At 35.4% G+C, this 11,905-nt stretch overlaps 1 protein-coding gene across 5 annotated transcripts in view; it reads right to left on the bottom strand.

Moving 5' to 3' along the window:
* Positions 1-11,477, bottom strand: part of LOC114281079 (cyclin-A1-4) — a 155,039-nt gene extending 143,562 nt beyond the window's left edge. The window contains exons 1-12 of one of the 5 annotated variants that reach the window (XM_082921126.1): positions 11,174-11,465; positions 10,770-11,038; positions 7,781-7,835; positions 7,595-7,693; positions 7,290-7,426; positions 2,012-2,104; positions 1,616-1,749; positions 1,411-1,486; positions 1,241-1,317; positions 1,118-1,151; positions 719-868; positions 482-616 (exon numbers count right to left, since the gene is read on the bottom strand). In XM_082921126.1, the coding sequence (XP_082777252.1) occupies positions 482-616; positions 719-868; positions 1,118-1,151; positions 1,241-1,317; positions 1,411-1,486; positions 1,616-1,749; positions 2,012-2,104; positions 7,290-7,426; positions 7,595-7,693; positions 7,781-7,835; positions 10,770-11,027 (1,248 nt within the window). In that variant the 5' untranslated portion in view covers positions 11,028-11,038; positions 11,174-11,465. Of the gene's footprint in view, positions 1-481; positions 617-718; positions 869-1,117; positions 1,152-1,240; positions 1,318-1,410; positions 1,487-1,615; positions 1,750-2,011; positions 2,105-7,289; positions 7,427-7,594; positions 7,836-10,769; positions 11,068-11,173 lie in introns of all 5 variants that reach the window. The other 4 variants (XM_028223525.2, XM_028223522.2, XM_028223521.2 and 1 more) reach the window with 4 other exon arrangements.
* Positions 11,478-11,905: the final 428 nt, after the last annotated feature.

The raw sequence follows: 11,905 nt of genomic DNA, 5'->3' as shown, positions 1-11,905 counted from the left end.
GGAGATTTCAATATCTACAATTTCATATATTTCAATATTACTTAAATCTCTCTTCAATTGTGGAATGCCACCATACTTCCACTACAACCACCGACACTCTTTGTTAGCATATTGGATTTGTGAAGGGAAAGGAAAAAGAAATTACTTAGACACAAGTACCAAACAAAAACTGAATTTTAAAAAAAAAATACCTATCCATTTTCTTAACACAACTACTAAAAAAAAAGGAGAAGATTTAGCATCTTTTTTCTTTTCCCTTCCCTCCACAAATTCAAGATCCAAACATAGCATCAATGTTTGTCATATCAGAAAAAAGTCATGTATTTGTCCAATCCTTTCCAAGTTATACCCAATACAACACTTTAAACGATAATGGCCTCCGGAATCTTCCTTTTGTAGGGAAAAAAAATATTAACAATAAATAAATATAAATGACAATGGAGCATGCATATAGTGCATTTCACACACAGATTTTGCTCACCTTATGTTGACTGTATTTTTCCCTAATTCCAGGCAAACTAGAACTATGGATGTTGCAGAAGAGACGATGTATCGCCTTGACACAGTCACGCAAGTCAGAGGGCTTGTAAAGTGTGCAATGCCTCAGGGTCAAAGTCTGCACCAAACAAACATGGGACTAAACTATGTTGCATGGATATATCAGAGCATATATAATAACAAAATAGCTAATAGCCTTACGATATTTTTTCACACTTACCCATGGTCTTTTTGACGGGTTAAGTATAAATTTGGCCAAAAAAATTGCAGAAGCAGCAATTAGAGATGGAGCATAGCAGAGCATGCCATACTCCAGCAGCGATAACTCTGTAAGGTAGTTGGCCAGGTAATCCAACTGCATCGATGGAACCTTTAGAAGTAGGGATAGAAACCACAAATCAGTAAAGGGTTTAGCAACCACCATTGTTACCACAAAATCAACACGCAAATCAAACTAATACAATATGGAATGGCATCAACAATTGAGACCATTAAACATATTGCTAGTATTAGTACATCATGCGACAGTTCAGGGTTCCATCGTTACCAGGTGACGGAAAACTTTAATCAACTCAAGAAGCAATGGAACCAAGAAACTTAACTAGTCCGAGATAAATACCTCATTAATTCCTCGAGCAGCACGAACAAACCACCTAAGAATTGCATGAATAGTCAAGTCAATGAATAGAGAAACACACTAAAATGCACTACTTTCAATAAAGATCAGACAGGTGGCCCTTACGTTAAAAAACATCCAGCGGTTGCGGCTGACATTTCAAACTTCAAGTAATTCAGCACGGAAGATTCCATTTGCAAAACCTGCAGCAATTAAATTGCGTAATGCAGGTTAACAACAGAAGCACTTTAAAGAAGTCTAGAATTGCAAAATCCATCTGAAGATTAGAACCAAACCTCTTTCTTGAAGTATGTGTTATCAGCGACGTAACAAAACTCTTCCACCTGAGGCGCACAGATCTCCTCGTATTTACTGGCAGCATTATCATATTACTGGTTATAATCAATTATCATTCTCTCCTCACTACACACACACACAGGAAGAGACACAGAAGATGGAGAAGAACAACCGAAAACAAGAAACTAAAATGTTAAATCTTACGCAGCAATCATCATGCAGGCAACACCAAGCAACTGTAGTCGTTGCCTCTGAATTACATTGCCAGAAAGATAACGATCTATGTAATTAACAGTCAAAAACAAAGTTTCAGGTACAAGACTGTACTCTTCAGCAACCTACAATAAGATGCCATGACAACTGGTTACTAAATGGCTTATCTGAAACAACAACAAAATGAAGTACCGATTATAAGGTTAAAACAACTGTCCCCTTCACAATGACTAAACTTTCACAACCAGATAACACCAAGGGTGGTATTTATGATGCCATAAAAGAATGCCACTTTTTTAAGGAATGAACTGGTTCCATAATGCACTTTCTGTTTTTTGATTAATTACAGAAATTCAACTTGGTAATGTCACCAATAGCTTGGCTTACCTCTACAAGCCAATCAATCAGTATAGCACGCATGCTGGCATTAATGTCTTTTTGAATTCTCTCCACATAGTCTGTGCGAGGCATTTTCTTTCTCTAAAAAAAAGAGAAAACCAAAGAAATAAATTGAAACCAACTTTTATTCCCGTGTACAACAGGCAAATTTAAACTGAAAGTTCCAGAAACAAAATTTTATATACAGGAATAATTGAGATCAGCTATTTCTATGCAAAACTAAAAAAAAAAAAAAAAATCCTATCCAACAAATACCAAAGCAGATAATGCATGCAACTAAAATCTTTGTTGCTCAATCTCTGGGTGACGGTCTCTTTAAAATTTCATATTTTAAATAACAATCAACCTACTGGAATTTTTAGTTTTGCCCATCCAACAAATACCAAAGCAGACAATGCATGCAAATAAAATCTTTGTTGATCAATCTCTAGGTGGTGATCTCCATCAATTTTCATATTTCAAAACACAATCAACCTATTGGCATGAGCGATTTTTACTCTCTAGTGTTTGTTCAACAGAATATCATAATGCAATTTTACAAACTTTGCAAATCTCAATAGTTTCACAGTTTGATAGTATTATAATATATATTTTATGGTGGGAAAAGTAAATGGTTGCAACTGTTAGGGATGCACCAAAATCACCTCCTGGGAAAAGACAAAGAAACTGCCAGATTATAAACTACTTTTGAACCATTCTTTCAAGGTTAAATTCTTATTTCAGTGGGATTTAATTAACTACAACTTTATATTTGCAATTATGGAGCTAACAAAAGCATATTACTTGAACAACTACGAAGCTAAGAAGAATGACAATTGGTTCAGGTCTTTAAGGAAAAATATTGTTGCACATTGACATTCTGGCTGCTTCCCATCCATTGAATATGTAACCACATCACATATAAAGAATTGAATGTAAGTTTATATATGGGAAATTTGGCTATAAACCCCCTTTACCTTCCTTTCATTGTTAGAAGGACTAAGAAAAAAATTATACTTTCTAAACATCCTCATAATTATAAAATCTTGCATAAAGGACAAAATTTATTATTTAAATATTTTATCAGACTATTATACCCTCACATATATACAATCCAGATACAAAATTTATCTTCTCTCTCGTCTCTCACTTCTAACCCTAGCTTCCTCTATGGCCGGAGCTGTGTCATTCCTAAGCTCCGACGATCTCTCTCTGCATCTTCTCAACTCTCCTCCTTCAACTCTCCTTCAACTGTTCATCTTCTATCTCGTCTCTCTCTTTTAATCCTAGCTTCCTCCATGGCCGGAGCTGTGGAGAACTTGCAAATCGCGCTGATACATATATATATATATATATATATATGTAACAACCCACATTTTTGTCCTAGTCATGTTTGCATGCATTTATATGTTTTGCCATGATAAGATGCTGCAGCGACCCATATTCATGTCATAGTCATATTCAAGTTCATTTACATAGCTTGTCTTGTTAAGTTGCATTCATGAATCTTGCCTTGTTTTGATGTCTATGTGATTTGCTTAAGTGTTGTGTGCCTGCTTTGATCCCTCCTTAGTGCCTCAAGCCTAAGTTATGTTAAGCCTAGGTCATGCCAAGCCTAGGTTATGCTGAGCCTAGGTCACGCCAAGCCTGAGTTATGTTAAGCCGAAGTCATTCCAAGCCGAGGTCATCTTCAGTCTAGAAGTATCTTGGAACCCCTTTGTTTGACCTCCATCTTTGCCTTGACATATTGGCCAAGATGTCATTATCTAGGCCGAGGTGTGAATCACCAAGGCCGAGATGTGTATTATCTAGGCCGAGATGTTACCTTTGCACCTGAGTGACCTTGTCCTGGAGTGGTATGACCTAGACCGAGGTGTGGCACATCTAGGCCAAGGTGTGGCACAACTTAGTCAAGTGTTGTCCTTCCTAGCCGAGGTCATTGTCACCTCAGTTGCCGAAGCCTTGTTCTTAGCCGATGTCATCAATTGCCGGAGTGCCTTACCGAGTAGCTTGTTAGATACGCTTTGTCATAGCCTTGTCCTGTCAATCTATCACCTTTTTGAGGAGAACCAACCAGCCGTCGCCACGTGTCCGAGCTGAGAGTTAAATCAGCCGATAGAGAGAGAAACCTACCATTTGTTGTATCTTTGTTTTGAAGAGGAGAGAGAAGCTCTAAGAAAGGAAGAAGAGTTCTTGAGGGAGAGTAGATTTCCAAACTTGATCGCTAGAGATCGAACCGTTAGATCCGTGTTCTAAGGTTAGATTCTTGGTCTGCCCTCGTTGTTCTTTATGTTTATGTTATTGCATTGCATGATTGAATATGATTTGTAAGCCATGCATTGCTTTGAAGTTCGGTTTTAGAAAGAGAAAATGGCATTCATGTGTTCTTCAAGAAAAGTCATGTTTTGATCCGAAGGCTCATGCCTAGATCCATGTTTTTGTGTTTGTTTTCGCATGATTTTCAAGTATGGGTACCCAGGTCCATGTTTTCGAACTCATAGCATGAAATCCCAGATTTTTGTAATAAAGAAGTTATGATTTTAGCATTCATGTTCTTCATGATCTCCATGTCCATGTTCTTCCTGTTCTTCATGGATGGAAACCCAAATCTCCAGACCTCACTTCCCGAAGTGTAGTCGCCGAGATCACTCTCACCTAGACCTTACACTTAGGCCAAGCATCGTATCTCACCTTGGCCTACCTTGCATGATCACTTACACCTTTGGTTTGTTTTGTGTACACCTCGGCATGCAGCCGCACGCCGAAGCCTAGGTAGCCACACCTCGGCCAGGAGGTGTGGGACCTCGGCAAAGACTTGGTTGGTACCCAGCATGTCGTCCTGACATGTAAAACAATGTTTTGACTTCCAACATGTTTTTCTGAGATCATTTTCATGCATGTGAGACTTGTTTTGAGAAGTATGTTCAGTATGCTTTGCCATGTGTTTGTAGGACTTGGACCTTTGCCTTGACCCCGACGTCCCAAGAACTAAAGTGAGTGGTATTTTTAATAAAGTTATGTTCTTAAGGTTTTGATAAAGCTTTGTCTTGTTTTGATAAAAGTATTTGTTAAGCATGAATGATATCCCTATTTTATGTATCAAGTATAAGCTTTGTTTTGAATGGCAATGTATCAAGTAAGCTTTGTTTTGACGACATCCTCGGAAAGTCCCTCGTGCTGGAGGACTCTAAACTTTCGCAGCACCCTTGATTTGTACCCAAGTGTTAAAGGGCTACGGGCTCTTGTAACATAGGTCCCTTGTGCTGGAAGACTCTAAACTTGAGCAGCACCCAAGTGTTAAAGGGCTACGGGCTCTTGTAACATAGGTCCCTTGTGCTGGAGGACTCTAAACTTGAGCAGCACCCAAGTGTTAAAGAGCTACGGGCTCTTGTAACAAAGGTCCCTTGTGCTGGAGGACTCTAAACTTAAGCAGCACCCAAGCGTTAAAGGGCTACGGGCTCTTGCTTGGTCTTGTTTTGCCACTGGCGGTTTACCGCGTGGGTCTTGTAAGTAAGTAAGTAAGTTTTAAAGGACCAAGGCTATGCCGAGGTTATGATATAAGATTTGACGCATGCGAAGTATGTAAGTTTTGTAAGATCAAGTTTGATGAACAAGATTTATCTCATGTTTTGTACAAGCTATGATAAGTATGGTTTTGACAAAGATATATTATGTATTGTTTTGAAAGACCTCGGGAATCATTCATTTAACCCCTTTATTACTTATACCATTCACTGAGTATCCAAGCTTACCCTCCCTATGTATATGTAGGTAACAAGCAAGAAGTCGGCTACGCCGAGATGTGTGTTTTGTATGCATGTTATGTCGGCTGTAAGGATGTCGGCAATTCCGAAGATTATGTTTCATGATTTGTGGCTCAAGTGTTTTTGGTTATGTCGGCAATTTTTGAAGCTTATGTATTTTGAACATGTCGGCTCGAGAAGCCTTTTTTCAAGATGTAATATGTATTTTTGTACTTCATTTCTATTTGTATTCAAGTTGTAAAGCTATGTAAAGATGTATGCCATTTCATTTAACTTATGCACTGCTCTTATGGACCACTTGTATTTCAGATCATTGCTTCCGCACTTGTGAGCCCCCTATATCTATATTCTGATGGTGTGTGAATTTTGGAAGTTGGCCTTCGGTAATCACGGATTACTGGCCATCACGGCACCAAACTACTAGGGGCGGTTTGGGGTCGTGACAATATATATCTATATATATGTGTGTGTTTGTGTGTTTTGAGATTTGAATTCGAATATATATGTGTTTTGAGATTTGAATTCGAATATATATACATCTACATATTCCGATCTGTAATATATATATATATATATATGTGTATGTTTGTGTGTTTTGAGATTTGAATTCGAATTTATAGATTTTTGAAAGCTCAAAGTTTTAAAAATCTGAAAAATCTGAAAAATCTGAAGAACCGGGGTATGAAAAATTGAGATTTCTCTAAAATTTTCAGATTATAGGCCTTATTCTGGAATTATAGGCATGATTCAATGTTTTTCAAAATAAACATCGATTGATTCAAGGATTATAGGCCTGATTCAAAGCTCAAAGCTCAAAGTTCCATCGATTTTTCAGAGTAAACATCAAATTTCATTTGATAGAATTTTACTCTGGTTCTATTGCTCTGTTTTTTTCATTTGACAGAACCAGAGTAAAATTTTACTTTTATACAGAGTAAAATTTTACTTTTAGCTTCAGAGTGTAAAATTTTACTCTCATTCATAGTAAAATTTTACTTTCATACAGAGTAAAATTTTACTCTGAAATACATGGTGAAAATGTCTTAATAGAAGAGCTGATAGATATGAGGGTAATATAGTAAAAGAAACAAGTTTTAAAATATCAGGGGGTTTTGAAAGTATTTATATAATTCTTATCCTTTTGAAAGAGAAATTAGATAGTGAGGGGGCTATGACCAAATCCCCATTTATATATTAACAACAATAAAAGGTACTAATGACAATTCTTAGCATTGCAGCTAACATCATGGGATCATAGGATGGGAAACCCATAGCCTTGCCACTACAATAACCAAGCTTTTCAGACTATATAAGATTGTTGTCCTATTTTAAGTTTTTAACCCTACAAACTTAATTAAAGGTACAATAAAATAAAATTCCTTAGTAAAAACCAGTATTTCTATTGACAAAGAAATCCTGAGACACTTTCAAGGGACCAAAAACGATGAAAAAAGTTGGAAAGTGGGTCAATATGCCTAACAGATTACTTATAGATTGCAGCAAGGGGGAAAAAAAAAATGAACCTCAGATGCTTGCAAGTTCTTATAGATTTCACATGCAATGGCAGCACAGAGCTGGGGATCTGTGACGTTATCATCAATGCCAACCACTCTATCGACTGTTTTAATCTCCACAGGGATATCTCTCTTGCAGATGTTACCTGGAAGTAAAGTAACAAAATCTAGATAAGAAATGCCACAAGTTTAAATTTTCGCATTCTGCAATCAAAAAATTTAGTAAGGTATCATGGCCCATGTACTAATGCAGTCAACTGAATGAGAATAATGAATTCCACAACAAAATATCGAATACACCAAGAAAAAGGAACCTGCTATTCCCTCAGGATCCAAAATGTTGAGATTACTGCATGCTTTCCCCTCAGTAGAATTGACAGCCAAAGCATCATCGTTGTCTATGTCTTCAAATTCTGGACTCCTCAAAAAATCACAAGTCAACACAGTCTCATCCAAAGAAACTGAACCACCATCTGATTTGCTAGGAGAAACATCCATACCGCTGGAGGCAGTAATACTTACTGCAGGTTGATTAGCTCTTTGGAAACATGTACCCTGACAAGAAACATTTGCTCTTGATCTCACATTGCATGATGTAGGCAGCAAATTTTCATAGATGCTTTTGTTATAACTGAGAGTACTTAAAAAATTATGCTCCACATCTATACAAAGTGAATGATCAAAGTGTACATCTAATTGATAACCAAAAGAAATGCACACAGCTATAGTGATTGAGGTAGGGTGCAAATGGATACAGCAGTGAAAACTTTTATGTTTAGCTTGCCAATTATTTGAAAGCATACATCCATTCTTTAGAGATCACCTAACACAATCATGACCTTTTAAAATTTGAGACAAAAATAACAAAATAAAAAAATGCTCCTGAGGTTTAGAATCATGTAAAACCCTGTACATGTATAGAATTTTGGAATGCTATGCAAAAATATTGGAATGAATACATTAACGAGTAATTCCAAGTGGCCACTTGACCAAGACGCCCAGGTGCCATATTTGGAAAATGAACTTTTGATTGGAGAATTTGATCAAAACTCCCTCATAATAAAACTTTAATACATTAAGGAAAAGCACAAAAAAAAATTCCTTTAAAAGCCCAGCACACACCACTATTACCAAAATATCCTTGATGACTAATTTAATATTTTAAACTTTAAATGATATAACTTTTGACCTAGATATCGTTTTTAATAAAATTAGTATTTTTAGAATCCTCTCATCAATATTTATCAAACAAAATCTAGGTTGACTATGAATTTTTTTTTTTTTAAAAAAAAATAGTGAAAGTTTTACCATCAAAATTAACGTATTTTACTCTTATTCACAGTAAAGTTTACTATAAATTTTTAATTTTTAAATAGTAAAATGCTATCATCATCACTACACACCATAGTTACTATAATTATTAATAAACAATTACAAAAACAAAACTTTAACAGAGTAAAATAAAATAATAACTTTAATAGAGTAAAATTTTACTATTAAACAAATAAATGACAGATTACATATTATTATAGCAAATCAGAATTAAATTTTATTGTAACTTTTAAACACAGCATCAACAAAATAAAATACTTGACATATATTATCAGAGCAAATCAAAGTAAAATTAATCTAATAAACGGCAGTGTGTTTGTTGATCTCATTTTGTTCATCCTGTCCCAGGCTTCATTCGTCTTTTATTTTATACAGTATGTTTTTTAATCTCATTCTGCTTACATGTCTCATCCAACAGTACAAAAGTTTAAAAAATAATTTTATAACTAAGTATTTGAATTTGAAAAAAGTCCAGGGACAGGAAGATGATCTGGTATTCTCCGATTGGCAAAATGTTATAACAATGCTTGGATTTTTTTATTTCCTTTGTTATGACTTATTTTTCAAAAAGAGAGCTAAGCAACATTCCTACACTTATATTTACCGGATAAAAAAAAATACATAAGAAGGTTGATCACCTATACTCTGCATGTTTTTTTGTAAAAACCATTGCAATCAAAATATTTGTAAAGCCCGTGTAACAAGATGTGCACCACAGTATATCCAATAAAAAATATTAAATCCTCTCAGTTGAAACAAATATTTGTACATCTGGTTTCTGTTTGTAAAACATAACATATATCCAAAACCGGTTAAACTAAAACCATGAAAGAAACCTTGATTACAATATACGGTATGGAAAATTAATAAAATTCCAACTAGCACCATGTAGAATATTCCAAGTGGCATAAAAAATAACAAAGTGAAAATTATAAACAACTTTACGTCAACGTCAATGTCAATATCAGCAACTCATACTCTATAATTTTGCTATCAATTAAAGTATAGCCCAACCAAGCCCCCATAACTCCACCAAGGCCTAGGCTGCTAACAGTACTGAACAGTCACCTAGGGGCTAGGAGCCTAGGACCAACAACAAGAATTTCATGCGCCACAGTTCAAGACACTCAAGCTGTCACTAAGGTATAAAACTTAACTAGTAATTGAACCATTAAAGCTTGGCAAATGCTAACAAGTGCCCCATGCCACTTGTTAATATTGGGAAAGTGAGAAAAAGTGTATTGAAAAAGTATAAAAAGATTATAAATTTTTTGAAATTTATAAAAAGTGTATTGAATTTAGTAGTAAATGCCTCAAGATTGACATATTTTTGTCCTTTTCTTGCGCCCTAGGAGCACTTGTTAGCAAGACCCTTAAAGTTTATACCAAGACATTTTCTTTTCCAATGAAAAAGACGTCATGTTCATTAGCAATTCCTATAGGTAGTTCAGGGATGAAGAGGGAAGAAACCCAATAAATAAATAAAAAGCAATCTGATTTCCAAATAGAATTAGTACGTGGTTGCGAATTTTGTTTCACGCAACTTTTTCTGCATTGGTAGAATACTGGTAAGTAAAACAAGCACCTCACAATATAAAGTCCACCATATGCCTTCAATCCCTTCTTGTTTAAATGTATCATCAACTTGCACACATAACAAATTAAGAAAATCATAAAACTCCTCTACTGTCATATTAAGGAAGTGATGTTCTCATTTAATTTTTGTATCAAGAAATTTGAAACCACCAATGGTTTAAATTCTTGCACAAGCACTTAATCAGTTCAACTCATTAACAAAACTCAAGTATGATCTAATCAAATAGAAAAAGTTGTTAACTTCAACTAAAACAATCCATTAAAAACTGACAACATAAAACTCTCCATCATTAAACATATATGTTGGTGTCGTAAAGCTTTGCCTTCTCTATGTGCCAAGTGGATTTTTCAATTTTTTTTTTAAAAAAAAAGTTTGGAAAATAGGCAAGAGTAGAACATAACGCCTTAGATTTGATAAAGAACACACTAACCACTTGACTGGCACAATTTTTTTTGTTTTAAGCAACGTGGCCACTATAATTTAAATGATATGCGGAAAGCAACACACACCCATATCAATTAACCAATAAATTTTATCAATTCACATAACAAATTACGCACCATAGGCTTTTTTGACACAACAGCCGCCCATGGAGCATTAGGAGGACCATTTCTCTGATTCGTCAGGTCAGCAAAAGCTGGTCGCTTCTTCCCCAATTGGGGCTTCGCTGCCATAGCCTTCCCTGGGTTCTCCAACCCCAAGTGCCTCTCGGCCATAGACGATGATATCAGTGATGATGATGCTGATGCTGATGCTGATGCTGATTCTGATGAAGATTGCGATGATGAGAATGACGATCTCCGGCCTCGAGTGGCCATTTTAGGGCCGTCTGTACAAAACCACAAACCCAGAATTCAACTGTGAGCAAGAAAAATTATACTATTATTCTCAGTTTCTTCAATTGATTGAAAATCGAGAAATCAAGATACGAATTGATGAGATGGTTATGTGAAGCAAATCAAACCTGAGTAGTTGATGGTGAAATTGGAGAGATTAGGGTTTGGATGTGATCTCGAATTCTAATTGTTCTTGAAGGGTTTTGTTTTGCATATTGATGGGAAGTTTGTAGAGAGGAGTTGGGAAATAGTGAGTTCTGATTATTTTTGAGTGTTTGGGCCTTGGGCGGGCAACAGGGCCTGATTTAAACAGCCAATTGAAGGCGGAATCCTGACTGTACGCCTCATCGTGGTGAGATCTTGACCGTTGAATTGGTTTGAGCGATTGTACACCCAAAAACAAATTTCCGACTTTGGGATGAGTAAGGGCATATCCAACCACGTCCTCTTCTCAAAAGGAAAAGGAGGGAAATAATATTTTTTATTCAAAAAATAAATATAGAGGAAGTCGCTATTTATTTAAATTTTAATCATAAATTTTCATTTCTTTTATTCAAACTCTAATCAAAAAGTAATTTTTATTCATTAATAAATATTTAATTTTAAAATTTTTGTAAAACATATTTAACATTATACTCATTTTAAAGGTATGATTTTATACTTTTTATTGATGTCATTTTTATAAAAATTAAATTTACACATTAAAAATTTCGAATATAATTAAGAAATATAGAGTAAATAATGTTTTAGAGTCTCCTCCATTTTTTCATCCTCCCTCTATATTTGGAGGATCAATTCATCCTCCTTCCAAATGGAAGAGGATATAGAGGATGGGTTAGAGTTATTTTTGAGAGAGGATT

Source organism: Camellia sinensis, chromosome 3 (genome assembly GCF_055761805.1).
Source record: "Camellia sinensis isolate YWXY chromosome 3, ASM5576180v1, whole genome shotgun sequence".
NCBI classification, from domain to species: domain Eukaryota; kingdom Viridiplantae; phylum Streptophyta; class Magnoliopsida; order Ericales; family Theaceae; genus Camellia; species Camellia sinensis.
This window is presented reverse-complemented; position numbering and strand designations above follow the sequence as displayed.